Source organism: Acanthopagrus latus, chromosome 5, assembly GCF_904848185.1.
Source record: "Acanthopagrus latus isolate v.2019 chromosome 5, fAcaLat1.1, whole genome shotgun sequence".
NCBI classification, from domain to species: Eukaryota; Metazoa; Chordata; class Actinopteri; order Spariformes; family Sparidae; genus Acanthopagrus; species Acanthopagrus latus.
Genome location: NC_051043.1, coordinates 27,310,301 through 27,330,655, shown reverse-complemented (window position 1 = coordinate 27,330,655; position 20,355 = coordinate 27,310,301). Strand labels below are relative to the sequence as shown.

The 20,355-nt window shown below is 40.9% G+C and overlaps 1 protein-coding gene across 3 annotated transcripts in view; it reads left to right on the top strand.

Annotated features, from left to right (window-relative positions):
• The window catches only part of si:ch211-106a19.1 (uncharacterized protein LOC561797 homolog), a 45,499-nt gene that overhangs the window by 12,889 nt on the left and 12,255 nt on the right, over positions 1-20,355 (top strand). For all 3 annotated transcript variants that reach the window (XM_037097758.1, XM_037097759.1, XM_037097757.1), the window contains exons 3-4: positions 14,646-14,896; positions 19,982-20,180. In XM_037097758.1, the coding sequence (XP_036953653.1) occupies positions 14,646-14,896; positions 19,982-20,180 (450 nt within the window). The remainder of the gene's footprint in view (positions 1-14,645; positions 14,897-19,981; positions 20,181-20,355) is intronic.

Genomic DNA, 20,355 nt, shown 5'->3' with positions numbered 1-20,355 from the left:
ATCATAAAAAACAATTGGCGGATTAACTGATAATGAAGATAATTGTCAGCAGTCGTAGTTGAAGCGTTAGCTGAAAAGGCATTGTTTACTGTTTATACAAGACTGTAATGGTTTACACACCACCCGTGATTCATGACACTTTGACAGCCAAACAATTAAATGAAAGTTGGAATTGTTGATCTCTTTTTTCTAAACACTTTTGTTTTGGTTGACTGAATAAATGATCTGTTTCAGGAGCGCAACTGATTGTTGGGTCTATACTGGGATTAGACCATAAAAAAATTCCATTCCATTAAAAAAAAGTGTTGTCATTTTTTGCAATATCAAAGCCTTGTGACAGTTTAACAATAACCTGTATTGTTCAAAAGGACATCAGTGCATTGTTAACAATAGACGAGAATAAAACAAAAGTTCTCATACCAGCGACAAGCGCCGAAGCTGATATAAAGCTGATTACATCAGTCATGCTCTACTGTCTCTGCTTCATTATTTACTGTGTGTGTGTGTGTGTGTCTTGATATGATATTGTATGTGGGAGTCTGAGCTGGATAATTAGGCTTGAATATTGTGCTGGTATCACTCTCGCCTTTTCTCTTTCACGTGGGAATTTCATGGATCCATTAATAATGTGGATCATGCCTCCTTACAGAAACTGAATTACTGTATTGTTACACTGTCCACACTACACTGGTACATTTGTTTTGACCTTTGTTGTACTGGGATCTGTCTGCTCTGTATGGCTCAAGTGTGTCCACTGACCTGCTATATGCTGCAGTAAACTGAAGTCATTATTAGACTCACATTGTGTCCCAGTCGACACCCACATTTTCTTTGTGTTGCTCGCTCTGTGGCTTTTCTGCTTTATCAGCAGAGAGGAGACGATGAGAAATTGAGAGCACCAATGCAGGCAGCGTCATTGAAATATAAATTAGCTAAACTGTGCGAGGTGGTCAACTAGGACAATAGTGGTTCGGTATTCAGGTTTTCCATTTGTGTCCTTTTTCACCCTCTTTGTGGATTTCTGTGTTGTGGCACCTATTTCACCCGTCAGGATTAACGCTTACCAACTTCTGATTTTCTCCCCACTGCACTGCGGTCTGCCACGTCTGCTGGATATTGTTTTTTGTTGTGAGTGCTGTGACAGATGAAAAGAAAATATTTTCTTTTAATGATCTATTCCTTTTATCCAAGCTCTTGATTCAGTACAGTAAGGATGATGACAGAATAGTTGAGCTCGACATTAGAAACTGCTGGTGCACAATGTGGGACTGAATGTTTTTTTTTCTATTTGTGGCCAACAGACTCTCTAACTGATGGTGAGAGCGATCATTATAAATGTTTCAGGAAAGAAAAACATGTTTTGTAATTATTTTGCCGTCTTTTGGGCTTTCAGCTGTTTTCACACCATTCTCCTCTTTCATTTAGTTCTTGTTTGTGCTTTTGTTGTTTTCTGTTGAGCCAGTCGACATAAGGCAGCATTTGGCAACACTATAAAAGGAAGGCTATATGGTCATAAACACTAAACAAATGAACAACTGTGTTTATGTGCATGGACTGTAACATTTTCCATTAAAAGAGTGTACATTTAAAGCAGGTCTATACAGCCATTACACTGAGTATGTGGTATGTTGTGATGGCACATAGTTATACACGATAGAACCTCATTATTTATCACCCACCGGGTAGATTACCGGATTTTGGAGCATGTGTATTTGCATATCAATGGGATTTTTTTTTTTTTAACTATCATTACTTCCACATGCTTCAAGACAGGTGCAGGGATGTTTTTGAAGACCCCTCAAACAAAATTTGCAAAGGCACAACTCGCGGAGGAGCTTATGATGCAAACACCAACAGCTGCCATGTGAAGACGCTACCTGGGCCTTGAGTTCATTTGTCAGTGATGACTAAGAGCGCTCAGGGCTGGATGATTCATTGCCCCAGTGTATAGAGAGTCAGCTGTAATTTCACTCTGCTGCGTGGGGCTTTTGATATGAAGTGTTGTGTCTGTTTGCAATTGCTAGATCATCAAGTTGATGCATGGTTTCTCTAATATGAGTCGGTGCAGGCTGACGCAGGAAGCAATTACCGTTAACTCTAACATTTGTGGTTAATTAAAGATCTTCCACCTCCTTTTGGATTAGCAGGTTATTAACGCCACAGGAGGAGTGGGTCCATTAGGAGCCCTCACTTTCGGGGTTGTATTTCACAGCAGTCGGTTCTAGTCTTTGGGGTTCTTACATGTAAGTTGTCTTCTGTTGCCTTAGTGACAGCGAGGCGGCACAGTGTCTCGCATAATGTGGTCTTTTCTTGGCATGGATATGTAACATTAATATGGCCACTGCTGCTGGAATCGGCGAAGCCAATATTTTAAATGATCTGAAAATGAGAATGTGTCTTCTAAAAAAGTCATTTTTCTCCCCGCGATGAAACATTTTTCGTGACCTGAGCTGTTGGAACTGGTTTTAATGAGCTCAGTGCTTGTTCATTCAGCCTGTGGGGAATGTTTGGGTTCCTGGATCTTAATGCAGTAATTGGCATAATGAGACTGTAACTCGTGCTCTTTAAATGCCCTCTTTCTCTTTAGTTTAGCTTTCAGACTGTTTGGCCTTCAACTGTCTCCCCTCCAGGAAATAAACAAGGGAATGTGGAAGTGATTTCTGCTTGGGATTTTAAAAGAATATTATGTAATGTTTGGATCAACTTAGATTACACTCCAGAGTCCAGAGCGTATTTTAAACTTGATCCTCTTGTTGGAGATTATTGATGATTGGAGTCATTTGTATATGGAAATCAGGGTTCAGGGTTTGATTGAATTTTTCAACTTCCAGAATGAAAATAGCAAAAATAATAACCTCTAAATCTAACTTCCATGTATCGACATTCATGTAGTGTGTGTATCCAAGCGCTGGTAAACGTCTGTGTATATGTATTGTGCATGTTGCTTGATATTTGTTTGACATGTTTGTTCGTAATGTGACTAAAAACGTTTACTCAGTTATCAACAATTAGTATGACTGACTTAATCTCAGTTTAATCCAGAGATGATACTGATAATTAACTATATTTTATAAAGCACTTTTTATAATGCAACCCAAACCACAGTACAATGAGAGTAATGACTAAAACCAAAGAAAGAACTGACACTAACATCTTCAGAATCCAATAAGATGATGTATTTCAAAAGGTGTTGATCACATTTGTCTCTCTGTGCAAGGTTAAACATAACTGCATTCAAGAAGAGAAATGATGAAGGTCAAGTGTGAAATTAATTGAGGTTTCATGCCTCAGCACCTCTTCGAACATGCCCCAGGACATTTAGGGGATGTTATTTATTTACAGTCCAACAATCCTTCTCTGTCAGCACTTCCCTCACTTCACTTGCAGCCCACAGCAGCCCTCCCCTGTTACCTGTTTCTGCTGTAATAAGATATTTTAGAGAATCCCTGCAACCCAGACATTATAGTAGACAAGTTCCACGTGAGGCTGTAGTAGTGTTTTAAATCAAGAGGGACTCCGTTGGCCTAATTTGCACTGCTGTTTTCGCACATTTTATCCACGCTGAATAACACATGGAAGAAAGACCTGGTAGCATGAAGCAGTCACAGCCTTTGCTTTCTTTGAAGCCACAGTTCAGATATATCCATGGCATTCTTTATACATGTAATATGTTTTCGCTGTAAAAATAGACGTGTGATTACGGAGGGGCTGCTTTCCACATCCAAAGTTTCCTGGGCAAATAAAAAAACATTGATTATTATCAGTAACTTCCTGAAGAGAATAAACTCTAAATGATGTCAGTGGTTTAAATGCAATTAAGAAACGCCACAGAGGCCGTGTTTATAAAGGAAAGTATTTCATTATGAGGTAATTAAAACCACAGGTTGGCACTTCAGTACAGAAACATATAACATAACACATCTAACAGAACATCATCTGAAATAATAAAAAAATGTATGTATATATATGTGTGTATATATATGTATATATATATATATATGTGTGTGTGTGTGTGTGTATATATATGTATGTATGTATGTATGTATGTATGTGTATATATATATATATATATATATATATATATATATATATATATATATATATATATATATATATATATATATATATATATATATATATATATATATATATATATATATATATATATATATATACACACACTCTCAAGTCAGATTTTCCGCAGCAGTCTTTAGGATGTGACTTCATGCAGGTTCTCGAGCGTCTCGTCTCAGTCCAGCTTAAAACAGAAAGTTCAATAACTAATTTTGTTATTAGTGTCATGCTCTGACTCATTCTGTGCACTGCTTTAGAATAACAGGATATGGTCATACTGTACATTATTATTTGATTCTGCTTTAAGTATATATGGAATAATATACATAGATTTAGTGGAACATGTATTCCCAGAAGGGGACAGTTAACTGTAGGGGAGGGGAATTAGTCCAGGAGGCGAAGGTGACCTCACAGTACAACGTGATATGTACAGTGGCAGCGATATCGAAATGATAACCTTCATCTGCTTTGAAAGGGGAGGGGAAGAAGCTCGGTATTACAGAATGAATTGTGCATGCAGTGGTGCAGTGACGCTGACCTCTGTGTGGCAGGTCGGATTTCAAGTTGTCCATCAGGCTAGGAAGATATTCTGACAGAGGAAAATCGGAGGAGGGACGCATCATTTTGAGAGGAAATGGACATTTTATTAAAGGGTGTTTTATTTGACCTCTCGACCTTGGTCTTGTAACACCCCTCTGAGTTAATAATATGTCATCACATGATCTGAAATCTTCTCATCACTCATGTGTCATCACACATAAGCTCCACAGGGAGTATTTTTTTTGAAGCTCTGTAGCCTTTTCTTAATACCATCTCTGCCATTTAGCATTCATGAAATACTTTTATCTGTCAAGCTACGAAAGCAGCGGGCAGGGGGGTAACAGAGAGGAAGCAATGCATTCTGGTCTTAGATGACTGCTGGCTGCCGAGTCCTATCTGCTCTCTGCTTCAGTCACTCACTCCCTCCCTCCCTCCTCCCTTCTCCAATCTGCACTGCACTGAGAGAAGCATGTGGAGGAGAATTGTAAATGTGCCGAGCTTTGTGAATGTGTGTTTCCGGAAGAAGAGGAAGCAATGCAGGAGAGGAGATAGGAACTACAAGAGGGAGCGCCTGCAACGCTCCCCTGTCTGCTTGCTGTATGTATGTTTCTGAGTGTGCACGTATGTGTGTGCACGCTGCAATGCTGAACAGGGCAAGTCGCTACCTCAGCCCCCCCCTCGCTGGGATTATGTAGTTCTCGGGGCAGCATTGCGTCTCAGGGAGCGTGGAGTGGGATCAGGCCTGCAGAGAGTGGGATGAAGGGCCGGAGCTGCTGGGAGTCGGGGACGGTCCGCTCCCTCTGCAACTCGGGCTGCCTGAGTAAACTCAACCAGGGTCAGTACAGCTATGGCTAAAGCTATAACACAGGAGCACGGAGCTGTCACACTCCTCTCCATCTGTCCAACGACAAAGCCTTCCTCATCCCGCTGGCTCCTCCTCATCGTAATGTGAGAGGTAGCTGTCATTCCTTCATCCATCTGTCATCTGTCGCCGTGGATGCTCATATTTTCTGCAGCCTCCCTCAACAATGCAGCGTCTCGCGCTGTAAAAAGAGCAGTCTGTCATCATTCCTGCACTCCTCACCGCATGCAGTCACCTTCCCTTCTTTCTCCTGTGCTGCTCTCGCTCAGACTCATTTCCCCTCTTTTCTTTGCGCCTGCTCCACCTCACATTTGCATATGGATGAGTCGAAGCTTGCCAGGCCTGCGCGTGTTTTTTTGGCAACGTGCATCTGTGTTTGCATAGAAACTCCAAAACACGACATGCTGTACACGCGGGGTGCTAGAAGCTGTCCCCAGAGTGCAAATGTGGCAAGTTTTTCATGTAATGTAGCAGGGTGTTGAGGGCAGTGACTAATTATTTGTGCTCTGTCCACTTAATAATACTGCATAACATGTTGTCCAGATAGGAAAGGATTTTGCACAGAACAAATCGATATTCTATTACAGCTCATGGCAGTTTAATAGCATTCTACAGTTTACTTCTTTATGATTATATTGTTACCTTTGGAGGAGCACTTCCCCCTCACTGTCACTTCCTATTCTATCTCTCTTCATCTCTCTCTTAATCTCTGGTTTTCTTGCCTATGGCAGAGTTGGACAGTGTTGAGTTGAACAGCTGTGCTCTTAAGCCCCGGGCTCTCTGTGTCTGCTCACTTTGCCTGTTTGTTCACTGAAATGAGTTTTGGCACAGGTGGTGTAGCCTGTGTTGTTTTAGGACTTCTCACAGTAGGCTTCTGCACACTCTCCTCAATATTAATGTTGAGATGTGATTAACTTAAGAATGAGTCAGAAGCAACACATCACCTCCCTGAACACTAGTCTGAAATCCTCCAAAGACATTACAGCACAAGCTGTTCTATTATAGTATCATGGCATCCTGTCATAGCTCGGAATCCTTCATATATCCTGTATATAAGTGTAAGTGTAATTTTGTGGAACAAAAGTGCTTTAAATTGTTAATAAACTCTCAATTTTGTTTTACTGCTCTTGACCAAATGTTGCTCTGGCTCTGAGGTAGTGATGGGATGATACTGATAATAATCATGACAGACATATAAACAGCTGGCAAAGCGTTAAAAACAACTTCTGTGGTAGTCACTGTTTGGTGTCACCAGGACCACATTTTGCCACAACACACACACGCACAGTGAAAATATTTCCAGCCTACAGTGTCCCGGCTTATAGCATTACAAACAGAGATGAACTATATGCATTTTAAATCAGCCCACTGTCCTTACCAAGCAACTGAATCAACCTACACTGGTACAAAGACATAGTAGAACATAGTTTAATGTAAATGACTTGGAGTGCAGAGTTCAGTAACAATGGTTAAACGGTGGGCTCAGGGCCAGTAAAAACCATTTTAGCTCAGTAAATTGGAGGGACTACTGTTCCAACTGGGCCGCTACTTTAAAGAGTACCAAATAAGACAGGCTGAATAATAAGATGCCTTACAGTGGTGCAGCCCCCCATGATACCGATGGAGGCACACACTTGCCAAACACTCATCTCTGGTTGACAGTTATGTCATTGTCACTGTCAGGGAGGCTAGGCTTCAGTTTTTGGCAGGATTTGTGACTGAAAAATAAATGAAGAGAGAAGCTTAAAAAAAAGATACTGTACAGGAAAGAGAGTGATTGTTGACTTGAGGATGAATTCTTAATGCTAACAAACTTGATTGCTATCTGACAAGCCTCTGAAACATTTTGTGACTTCTGACTAGTTAAATATAAATGACCACACTGTTATGATATTCCTGTGGTCCTATATACACAGTGTTATTTCAAATAAATGATTAGAGCTCAAATTCAGCCAGATGTCTGCCTCTCTAAAGAATGTGTCCAATTTTGCCCTTGTACCATAATTTGTAAGTCTGGTCCGGCCATTCACATTTCTACATTCATGTCATATTATTTTAAATGAAAGCAGTCTCTGTCCATGAAAAACATTTATTCATGAAATTGCAGGTTTAGTCATTCATAATCAGTATCATCTGCAGCCAGACAATGAAATGTTCTCTTACCCAGTGGAAATTTCCTGGTGTACTCAGGATGCTGTGATTAACAGAATTATGTTGAGTGGTTTGTGGACATGTGGAATCTCACATGGTAATTTACATCACTTTGATAATCGGTTCTCGGTGACGTCTGAGGACATAAAAACTTGTCAGTGTGCACAGTTGAAATTTCACTTGTATTCTTCCCTCGATATAAAACACACAGTCACCACACACGCTTTATTCACTTTATAAGGGGGGTTGGAGAGCAGGGGTCAGGGCTCTCATCAGTTTTAATATTTTCAAATATTCATGCACATAACTTAAGGGGACTAGAGACACACCTCTACTACTCCTGTGCGAATAAGGTCACTTCTTTCCTGGTTTGATTTCCACCTTTCATGGCTCATTATCCTGAAGCGCTGGCACCCAGACAATTAGCATGATGGATCACAATTGTGCTATGATCCAGAGTACTGTCTCATGGATCAAATCTTGCTAAATCTAGGTAGAGACATACAGGTTTTTTAATGGCAGAGGAAACCAGAGCTCCAGCAAGTGCAGCTTCAACCTTTTAAAGCCTAGAAAGGAAGAGTAACACAGTATTGCATGTGTGAATCATTTCCTGTAATCCAAATCCATCTTGCGAATGATGGACTCCGCCACTCACAATTAAAGCCACTATATAGAGATCCTATGAATATATTGAATGGCTATTTAAGAAGAACAGAGACCATTGTAATATCAGAAAAAGGCAAAAAAAATGTAAAAATAACTGAAAGTGATGTAGTATTATTAACAATACTGCATCTCGAGGATGTGTTGCAGTTTTATGTTTGTGTACATGTGTTATTTAATGAGTGGCTAGCAAAGTATTTAAGACTGGAAAATGTGCACTGTGTTGTTGAATCGCACATCATACACAGTAAATCTTCATGAGAATTGATATTTCTGAACTTTATGTTTTTATGTGCCAGCCGTGTTTTACACGAGCCAGCTGTCAGCAGATGCTCCTCCTCTCACGACCTGAGCAGCTGCATGTAAATGAAGAATTTATGTGTGAGCACGCATGTCGTTAATGTATGCCTACCAGTCTCATGTAGCACAGTTTTAATGAAGCCCTTTTTCCCTTATAATGATGGTAACTCTTTCATTACTATCATGTACAGTACGTCAGGGAATGAAGAGGTCTCTGCAAACTCTTTCATATAGTACACACAGGCTTCATATTTTGCTTGTGATTCACTATCTCTCTTGAGCAGCAAACTCATTTCTATTACTGCAAGAAAATCCTGTATGCATGGTCACAGTCACCATATGTGTGCAGCGGACATATCGGATAGTATTCTGAGGATGTAGGACCATTAATGACCTCAACCTTTAGACTGTTATACAGTAAGCAAAAGCCACCTTCCTCTCACAGATTTGATGCACCAGTTGGGAATTTATCAAATTAACTCAGCATATTAGAGTATAAATCTATAGTTTAATAGTCAGCAGACTGATTGTTTTTCATTTTTCGTCTACCCTAGCAGATTATAAGATATTACTGTTTTCAGACTCATTGCTTATTTGCTGCAGTTTGCTGTTAATCTTTTCTTTTGTTGTTTGCTGCTCTCTGAGAGTGTTCGATTGGATACAGGGCCAGAGCTACACTGCAGAGCTTTGGGGACAGTGATGAGTTGCACTGCACAGTTTCTCATTTGCTTGTGGAGAGCTGAGTGCCGTGGTACTGGGTTTAACCTGCTGTCTTCTCTGTTTGTCTCCCCATGATGCATCTCAGGGGAGGTAAGGGACCAGTTAGCAATTACTGGCCAGAATGACACTTCCCTCCTCTGGGACACATCCTCACTCTTCATCTAGCTCGTCCTCCCCTCTGTTTCTCATACACTTTTCAAAATATTCTCTTCCTCTTGCAGACTCCATCAAACAGCTGCAAAACAGTCATCTTCTTTTCCCTTTGCTGTCAGTACTGAAATATTTTTTTTCCAACCACAGGTACAACCTGTCTCTGTGCTAAAAATAGGGCGGCATTCACATTGCAGTTGCATTAAGACTGACAAATTGGAATCAATATCTCCAATTCATAATTGATATAATTCTGAGATGTTTTTTTACAGTAGTGCTCGTCAAAATAATTCACTGCAATGATGTCGTTCTTATATCTATTGAAAATGTTGAAAAATATATATATATATATTCTAAAAATCAAATTAATCTTTTATGGAATCAAAACAACTGACAATCTAACTTTTGTCTCACTCAGGGGGTCTCACTTTTGTCGATCATCTCCTCTGACAGTATCAACACACTTCAGAGACTCGCCAATTCTACAAACTCATTTGGCTAAAAAGACACCAAAAAAGGTTGTTATCAGTGCAGGACAAAATGAATCAACTGAAGCCATGGACACTCACTGACAGTGCCTGGCATCTGACCAGTGGCCTGGTGTGTCAGGGCCTTCAGACATAACTGCCTCACACTGTCACATGCTCACACTGGTGTATCTGAGCTGTGAAAATAAACTGTAACACCCATTAGAAAGTAAAGCAAGCTTGTTTCTAATATTCTGACACTAGTTTTCCATCTGATTAGGCCTTCCAGTATGCTTAAATACCATATTTAATCCAGAGGGGCAGTGCTTTCAGTTCGTACAGCTGCTCAACATGCACATCTTCCTGCCACGGGGTGACATCTTGTCAGCCAGAGGCCTGGCTCCACTGATCTGACAGGCTGTCCTCAGGGACGAACAGAGAGACGAGCCCCGACAGTGGGACAGCACGGAGACCGCTGCTCTCCCAATTACATTCTCCCACATCCTATTCCCCTGCTCCGTTTCTCCCTCCCTCACTCTTTTGTGCTCAACACAGAGATGGACAATAAGGAAGGAGTGAAGGGCAAGGAAGCTTCACACATGCTGAGAAGGGAAGATTGATGTGTGTTTGCAAGTGTTGTGATTTGATAAGGTAAATTTATATCACCATCCTCTGAGGTTGTGGGTTCAGTGTAGAGTGGGTGGGAACTAAATACAGAATTACTGAATTGGTGTCGATGCAGGGTGTTCGCCAAGGTGGTAGGCTGTGGGGGAGGGGGAGGCAGTCCGACCTTGAGGCATGACTGGCGTGGTAATGGGCTCCTGGCTGTATCTCGCGGTGTCGACTTCGCTACAGAGAGCTATCAATCCACATCTGTTGTTGACGGGAAGGGGTTGGAAATGTGAGGGGGAGAGCTGAGCAGTGATGTACCGATGCTGTGGATTGGCTATTTATTGACTCAAGTTTAGTGTCTTCACTTTTTATCCCAGGTCTGAGTGAAGTACAGGTGATCGAATACATTTCAACATCTGAAAGGGTTTTCATCTGCAATAGCCAAACTTGTGCGAGAGTGCTTGACATTTTATCAGCCTGGTGAACCAAAAGGACATTGCAGAAAGGGCATCTCTGACATACTTGTGGAGGCTTCATTTTAGATCGAAGAAAGCTTTGTGTCCTGGTTTCCCCCTCGTTGTTGACTGACACCCAAAATGTGTGTTCTTGCAGCTCACAGTTTGTTTCGAGGGCTTTTTCATAAGAGAATTAGTTTCGCAGGCGGCGAGCAGTAAGCAGAGTCTCGTCCGAGCAAATATGCCTCGGTACATGTGACAGTTTATTTTTAAGTGCCGTCGCTTAGCTGAACTCATTGGCAGAATGAGGGTGAATAATAAGAGCAAGGCGCCCCTGCAGTGCTGCAAAATTCACTCAGCCATGTATTTCTGTTTGCTCTGAAACGTCCCAACTGTACATATCATTTAATACTGGAAGAAATCATTAGCTTCAGCCAGTCCACTGGTATTAAAGTGTTCAACTCTCTGGAATAGATTAAGCGATAGTGCTTTAATCACCACCCAGTGTCCCTCCAACAGTATACTGCATATTACCCAGACGCTTCTCTGTAATTTCACTCTCTCAAATGTGGACGTGATGAGGAGCACAGAGGTCGAGTTCTCTGTGGGTCAGTCAGTGGTGACTGTGCCCTTCAGCTACCTTGATATTCTGTCAGAAAAAAAATCTCATGTCTCTGTTTAATTTCATAAAATATATCAAATTAAATCAGATTGTTGGTTTGTCTGCTCCTGACTAATACATGACTTGAGACCACTGTACATTGTGCCCTCCCTTTAACAAAGTCTGTGTCCCGAGGGCTTTTGTGTCATTGGCTGTGCATAGAAAGGCCTGTTTTGCAAAAAGTTTACAACCTGCAAATAAACACATTTTCTGGTTCCTGGCATTTCAGATCTGTGTTAAACTGATGAGTTGTTTGTTCATGTGTACTACACAGCATCCTGTACTCATTCGAACTTGAGGAAATTTGATGTTCCTCAACGGTGTGCTTTGGAGTTTGTCTTGTTAGATGCTGCAAATTAGATAAATTCAAATTAGATTAAATGTCTCTGCTTAATTTTTTTTCTATTTAGTAAATCTATTTACTGGTCACCTTAGACCGGGGCCGGTCATTGTAGAAAAACTATGAAAACAATGTAGATAAAACAGATAATGGATCACAAGAATCTTTTTTTTACTTGCTTCCCAGCTTTCTGCATAGTTCTGTTTTTTTAACAATACAGCACACTAGGTTCTTGGTTTTGGCCTGTTGTCTGTCATTAGGTTTATGTTTTTGAGCTCCAAGCACTGCCACCTTAGATCAAGTTTTAGTTCTGTGTCCTTTCATCAGTGATTTTGTTCCCTTATTATATGGCGAAAATATGTCGAAAGTTCATTTTTTTGTATTTTTGTATGGGAATCCCTCTATTCTTTGCTTTTCTGATGATTCATTTAGAACTCAGGGGTGTATCCAATCAAATGTGATCTTGTAGCAGGCAAATTGTTGCCTCGTGGGAGGAAGTTCAAAACCGCAACTAACTTATATGTTTAAAGCTGCTCTGCCGTAGTCACACCGCATCAATTTACGGCTCATTTCATTACCCGCTCCAGCTCTCTCTGATGTTACTCTCCTCTTTTTACAGTCTCATGCTTTCCTTCATTCTGCAGCTGGACTCGACTCACACTCTAGTCAATTTTCTAACTTCTTCTTTACCTGCCTGTGACTCTACTAAATGTCACAATAACTGGATTTCTACTCCGTGGCTGGCTGGTAATGGGTGTATGCTAGTGTCATTTCGTGGTCCATGTACCCTTTGGGTTTTATTGTCGCTGTGGGGCTACTGCTTTGACCTTTGGCTGGACTGTCTTGTTTTTACCCCTAATGGTCAGTCACTCTAAAAGCCCATTCAGCATGTTCATACGTTACCTCTGTGCCTAGAGCTGTTTGCTGCTTCTCCCTGGTAACTAAGGTTACTTTTGGGTGAAAATGGATGCCCAGGAATTCAAACATGGTGAGAGATATTTTTTTTCCTTCCCTTTGCCCTTCCTCCCCAGGTTTCTTTTCTTTCTACCTTTGTTCCCTTTGATTCTCTTTTGCGTTACCATGCTAACATGCTCTCAGTGACAGTTCAGATGTTATTTTGGATTAAAAGCAGTGAATTGGTGCATTGTTTTCAGTTGTCAAGCAGCAACTCTACTTAACGGTTAGTCCAGTGTGGAAACATCTCTGTGCTTCTTGTTTCTCAGTGGAGCTGGTCAGAGGTCAGATTTGACATCCATATATATAACTGTTACATGATGTAGCCCTGAGACTACCAGCATCCCTCAGGCGGAGATCCATGTTATACTTGCACGGTGGACTGTAAATAGACTCGACAGAGGTGATAGTCTCTTCCACTGCGAGGTCACAGCCAGCTGCCACATTCTTCTAAGAAAGTGTTGCTGCAGTGCTGCCTCTTACCAAGACTGTGACAGGGTCCACTATTAGCAACATAACAGACCTTTTCAATGTGACAAAGCATGCTGTGTGTGGTTGTGTGTAGAAGACAGCAGAACAGCAGTTTCTAGACATTTGAGCTTTAGGCGGGTCAGCAGGGTGGATTACATGCGTGGAGCGACTTTCTCTCAGTATTTGAACCTTTAACCTGGCTGTGTCCTCCTCATTGTCCTTATTCCTCTTCATATCCTCCTGCCTCTGTTTGTTTTTTGTTAGTTTCATTTATTTAAAGGGAAACACTCGCAAACAGAGATGCGTTTGTCCGGGGAAATACTCCTCTGTGTGAATATAGAATTGATACATAGGTGTGCAAAATGGTCTTCCAACTTTGCTAATCCAACATGAAAGTTCCCTGGTGTTTTACTATGTATGATTATCATAATAGAATGTATGTATATTCTCGGGTTCAGGTCCTGTTGGGACTTGTTTCTTTTACAATGTCACTATGCTGATTATGGACCTTTGCTCTTACCCTCGGTGTATTTCTGTCTATCAGTGTATGTGCTTGTGCCTGCAGTGTGTGCATATGTGTGTGTGTGTGTGTGTGATGTTGGGCTGAGGCTGCGACACTGTTCTCGTATGTTCTGCTTAAGCTCGAGTAACCTCTCTTCAGTGACATCATAGTGAAATGCAGCTGCCTCTGCAAAGGCTAATGGGTATGGATGAGCGCTCTGTATAATGCCCTGACAGAGTTTACATTTGCATTTGATGAGCTTCGAAAGATTCATGCAGTCTGAATCTATCTTGGTTTAATGGGCATATTTATGTGAAACCATCTGTAAAATCTGACTAATGGCCATCCAATTAACACAAATTTAATCAGTGTTACAAATCACTGCTTAATGTTTTGTCACCATAGTGACAAAGATATTTGTCTTTTTGTTGTTTAAATCTATATCTATTTAAAATTGGTTTCATTATTTAACAAACAACACTGAATCAAATCATAGAAATGAGTGCAGAACAGCCTCTGCTCCTTTAAATCTCTATGATAAGTCACCTGTGATTTAGGTTTGCCAGTGGAGGCTGCTGAGCAATGGAGGAGTTGGATGTTTGTTAGCAGTGGTAGCTTTTTATTTAGTAGATATGTTTCACAAACTCCCCAAGGCACATCTTTCAAAAATGCCTCTCATGTTCAAGATACTATATATTTGACCTCTAAATTTCTTCCTTCCAGATGACTCGGGGGACGAGGAGCCTACATCCCAGTCGGACCGCAGTGAGATTCAGGGCACCCTGAAGATACTTGTCAGCAAGCTCGACGACCTCAGCACATGTAATGACCTGATCGCCAAGCACGGTGCTGCCCTGCAGCGTTCTCTGAGTGAACTCGAGGGTCTGAAGGTCCCTGTGGAGGGAGGGGAGAAGATCAAGGCAGTCAATGAGCGAGCCACCCTCTTCCGCATCACTTCCAATGCTATGATCAATGTGAGTGTCTGGAACAGAACAAGCTACATGATGCAGAGGCTTTCTGCAGCACGGACGGTTTGACAGGAATGCAGGTCAACTATAATGCCCTGGTTAGAGAGTGATGAGAGATGATATCACTTTACAGTGTGACATGTTAAACTAGAGCGAGTGAGCTGCAGGCCTGTGGGATTTAGGTTTAGAGAAGCAGCTCCAGGCCCCTGACCAGATCCTTACTTCAACCTTCTTAAACATAACCATCTCTAAATTAGCTCATGTTTAAAAATTAGGGATAAAAATGACGCTGTTAAAGGATCAGTCACTTTCTTCTCACCTCCATGCTGACGGTGAAGTTTTGGAGACCACAAAATATTTGTACAACCGTAGAAATTAAATGCTTCCATACAGCTCATCCATCATGATCCATGTCTCTTGAAGCCCCAAGATCCCAAATTGGTATTTACATCCTTGATGCATAGTCAAACTTGTGCATTCACTTCAGACAGGATGCACAAGCCTGTGTGAGTACATCTCAGCTGTTGTAGGATGAATAAGGTTAAGTTATTTATGCCACCGGGAAAAAAATAAACTTTTGCATGGGAAGAACAGCAGAAAACATCTATTTTAGAATAACATATTTAAGTTCAGCAAAAACATTCACATGAATAGCTCCATTTTACCAAAACACGTTAACAAACACTGTCAGGTTTTCAGTCACCACCATGTGTTGGATCTGTACCAGCATCAGACTGAGCATTGCTCTACTGTATCTGGCCCTGTTCCATTCGCCACATTGGGAAATACCTTTGGGCTTTACAGTATAGTACCAGTGGAAGAGAGCTCAGGGAGTGTTGAGGTCCTGAAGGACTGACACGAGATATGATAGTGGGTGTGGGCAGGGTGGGGTGGGGTTGGGGGGGGTGACAGGAATAGCCCCTGCTCCCCCTCTCAAACCTTATTCCCTCCCTGCCTGGGGAAGAATGTCAGAGCCCTCTGGACTACAGTTAGACAGACAGACGTGCTCTGACTAAAACCAGACAATCACAAAAGGTTTGTCTTCCTGCCTGCTTCTGTTGTTTACTTGTTGATTATTAACATGCATATTATTCTGCATGACCATATCCAACAGCTTGCTTATTAGTCGTTAATAAGGCAGTTGTTGAACATGAATTACTTAAAGGGGTATTCTGATATTTACATGTCTTGGTATGCAAATGATTCATACGTAACAAAAGTTTTGGAACTGGCTGACACGGTTGGGCGTCTCCAACCGTCAAACTCATGTCTCTTGGAAATGCTCGTTCTTGCCACTGACAGGTTGAGGTTGTTATTATAGGTATTTGACAACATCATGGAAGCGATTCCTGTGGACATAGACCTTGAAGATAAGTTTTGTTACCAGAAAACACAAGTATGGGCCATGGAGAAGCCTCGCTCTGAAATCTTATGAGAGGGGAGATGTTGCTGGAAGACGACGGTGGAAACGTGAGTCAAAGTTGGAGAGAGGAGTTTGGATTATAGCCAGAAGAACTGCCAGCAAGAATTTACCTCCAGAGACATGGCTGAATATTTAACTGATTTCAACTTGGAACAACTCACTTTGCAAGATTTCAGAGCACGACTTGAGTTTGCAGTTACTAAAAGTCTAATTCTGTAGGAGTCATTTCCATAAGGTTGTCACTTAGAGTAACAACTGCAGCCAGTCAGAGGCAGAAACAAGCACTTTGAGTGGATGTTACTTTGACAGACGAGTTGCCCTAACGGATTACATTGCAGCTATATCAGCACTGACACCCAAGGAATTCTACTGGACTCATTTCAAAACTTTTGGTAAGTATGAATCATTTGAATGTCAGATAAATTAAAAACAAACAGAGAATTCCCCTTTAATATGTTTTGCTCAGTAGAAGGTAAGTTGTAGGACAAGAATAGCCATGCTGAGTAAATATGGTATAATGCTTATCTAACAAAGGGAAAACAAAAGTGTTGCTCATAACTAAAATCTCTAGTAGTCTGACATCTTTTAACACGCACAAGTTCTACTTATTAATTTGTCATGAGAAAGACCTCCTTTTCTAATTAATGGTAAATATTTATACCCTTAAATAAAGTGTAGTAATGAATTTTCACTATGAGGGCATGCCTGACTGAAATTTCTGTAAAGTTTCTTGTTGTTATTGGTCCAGCTGATTAAACTGTGAGTATTTTGACCTTTTTAACCAGCCAGTAGGATATTATTACCCTGAATATGCTTAAGTGTGTGCTTATACAGCTTGTTAAGACTTGAGCTGTGAGCTACTTGAGTTATGATGAGAAAAAAAGTGAAATCTAGATTGCACTTTAATTATGTATAAAAAAAAGCCATTGCTCAGAATGATGAGCCCCTTGTTTCTTTCTGTCACACATTTTCTTTGTATTAATTGGGATGGGAAATTGAAACTTACTGGACAGGCAATAAAAAAAGACTCATTAAAATGCCATTTGATTTGCCAAGAATGTGCTTCTAATGAGATAAAGTGCTGCCACAAACTACCTGTAATGATTTTTGGTCTAGTTAATGGCTCTCTCCAGGATATGGGTGTTTGGATTTCTGCAGCCATGATTTCGACCGACTGTTACGACACGTACTTGGCTTTAAAATATTACTGAATCTAGGCTATATGTGTGAAGAGGGCACAAAGAGAGACGAGGGTTTGGGGGAGAGATGGAGGCCATAATGACACGACACAACTGCATGCTCTCTGTGATCCGACCCTGGCCACAGGGAAGGGTTGCATTAGTACACTTAGTGGTGACGTAACCTCTCACATGTGTCATTCAATCCAGGCTCTTGGCATGTGTGTGTGCATGCATTTACACACCCACCTCTTCGTGGTTGGTGAGGCTGAAATCACATGGAACTTGTAATAAAGTTCATTCTTTTCTTTGCGGCTTCACTGCTCTTACTCACTTATGCTCCCTCTGCATGCTTATTCACTTCTTTAGCCTTTATTAACCCCATCGTACCCCCTCAAGTCACATGCAGTCTGCGTTTGCACCGGAGACTCAGCATAAAAAAAGTGGAACTATAAGACTTTTTTAAGTGGGTGTTGAGTTTCATATCATGGTTGTGTCTGAGGAAGTGGACTACAACATCACGTGCACTTTAACATTAAAACTGAGGCTCAGACCTTTTAAGTTTAGACACTTAATGCAGGACAGCTGAAGGTAAGAGACAGACCGGATGTTTTTACAATTGAATATTTCTCGATTTCCATGCATAGAGCTTCAAATCCATAGGTTTGTACAGCTCTGTGTAAGTTGCTACAAGATGAACATAAATCAAAAATGTTTAACTATCTAGGTTAAAAAGTGAAGTAGTTTTCTGAGTTGGCCAGCCTGAACAAAACCTGGACTAATCAATAATGGTGTGTAGGTGTAGTCTTGACTTTTAGAATAAGTTATGAATAATTACCACTCAGACACTGTGGAATAATTGACAGCATGTAATAGTGAATGTTCATGGCAGCTACCAGTTTGTTTTGTGTCGGTTCCTGATTTCTGCTCTCTTGGTTTTGGTACGTGTCAGTGATGACAGTAAACTTAACATGGTTGAATATAAATCAAAGTCAAATAGTTGATAGTGTCCATTGTGGTAAAATGGTGCAACAATAAAGTTTTATATTTAAAGTGTTCATTTATTTACTTAGTACAATGATAAGACTCGTTAGATATATTATCATAACAGCATTTCAATGAAGAGTTTTCAAAATTTCACACTTAAAAATAACCATCCATTTATAAACAGTAAACGTGTACTTCAGTTATTTTACTGTTAACAAACTTTGAGATGCTTTAAAAAAACACTTCTTAAGCAGTTGGTTTATTGTAAAGTTGCAATTGATGTTTATAAACCTTTACAATTCTGTGCAATGTACAATCTGATTACAATGTTACCATTTATTAATGGTAGTCAATAGTACTTCCTCACCTCTATGAATGCTAAGTGTCAACAGTATAACATTATGTGTGTCTGAAAAGCACTTTTTCAGCAGACAGATGGGTGTCCTGCTCTCTGGAATCAAATCATGGAGGGGAGTCAGGTTTCACCGCTTCCCTCTTTCTCTTCCTGCTTCTTAGAAATGACTGTTCTCTGATCAGCCAGAGAACAGAGTTTGTCCCTCCAGCTCTGAGCCTGCAGTCATAACTTTATCTAAATGGTTCAACTTTCACCAGCCTTAGGAACAAAGACACATATGCTACAAATACTGAGTGGCCCACATGTAGTTATATGCTGTAAAACACCTGAGGGAAGAAATAATGACTTACGCCCCCCCCCCCAACAAAAATGCTATAAAATACTTGATTGCAGGAAAGCAGTTTCCGAATGACCACTCAGAAAGACACCTTTGGGGCCCACTTTGCTGACAGCTCAATGACCATCACATGACATTTTCATCATGCATGTTGTCAGCTGAGGGGTGTTATTTAGGTGCATTGACCTTTGAGCTCACCATGAGAAAAGCCTGTCAGACAAATTCTGCTGACATGAAATATAGGTTTGATCTGAAGTAACCTCTCTGGCTCTGCAGTAAAAGCAAGGCAGCAACAATGACTTAAATATAGTCAGCTGTGCAATCAGAGGTTTAACCTCTAGCTGATCACTCACTGATGAACTCTGTGAGCGCTGTGCTTCAAGGCACATTTGACACAGCAGGGGGATGCAGTAAATGCTCAGCAGACATCACATTAACATATTAATGATTGCTTGAGAGACAATGGTGATAAATAGCCTTGATTACAATGACTGACATGAGTGTCTTTTCATCGTACCTCTCACATGTCAGGGAACATTTTTTTCAATTGACTCAAATTAAGGTGGAATCATTCAGGCATTTATTCATGATTGTATTACCAAGGTATGAATAACAAAAAAATAAGTCACTCTTCTTTCAAATTCCCATGATGTGACTGTATTGTCAAGCAATGAGAAGAGTTGAGCACACTGTGTTGTACTTTTAATGAAAAACTCTGAAGTAAGTGGAAAGTAACTTGCACCTCATAAAGAACTGGACTCTATATTATAGAAATTAAACTTTCTGTGTCTGTGTACTTGTGTTTCCCCAGGCGTGTCGAGACTTCTTGGACCTAGCCGAGACTCACAGCAGGAGATGGCAGCGAGCGCTGCAGTATGAGCGAGAGCAGCGTACCCACCTAGAGGAGACCATTGAGCAGCTAGCCAAGCAGCATAACAGCCTGGAGCGAGCGTGGAGACAAGCTCCCACGCTCGTTTCCACCACACCCAGTGCCCCTACCACCAACAAGGGTGAGACTGACTGTATGTCTGTAATTTACTCCTTTGGACCTCAGTGAGGGCCTCACTATACAGGCCAAAAGTCATGTGTAACCTCAGGCTCCACATTAAAAATGTTCATCATGAGCAGGAAGGACATTTTAAGTTGTGTCATAAGGTTAGAATTGGATTATGGTTAAGTCGGAGA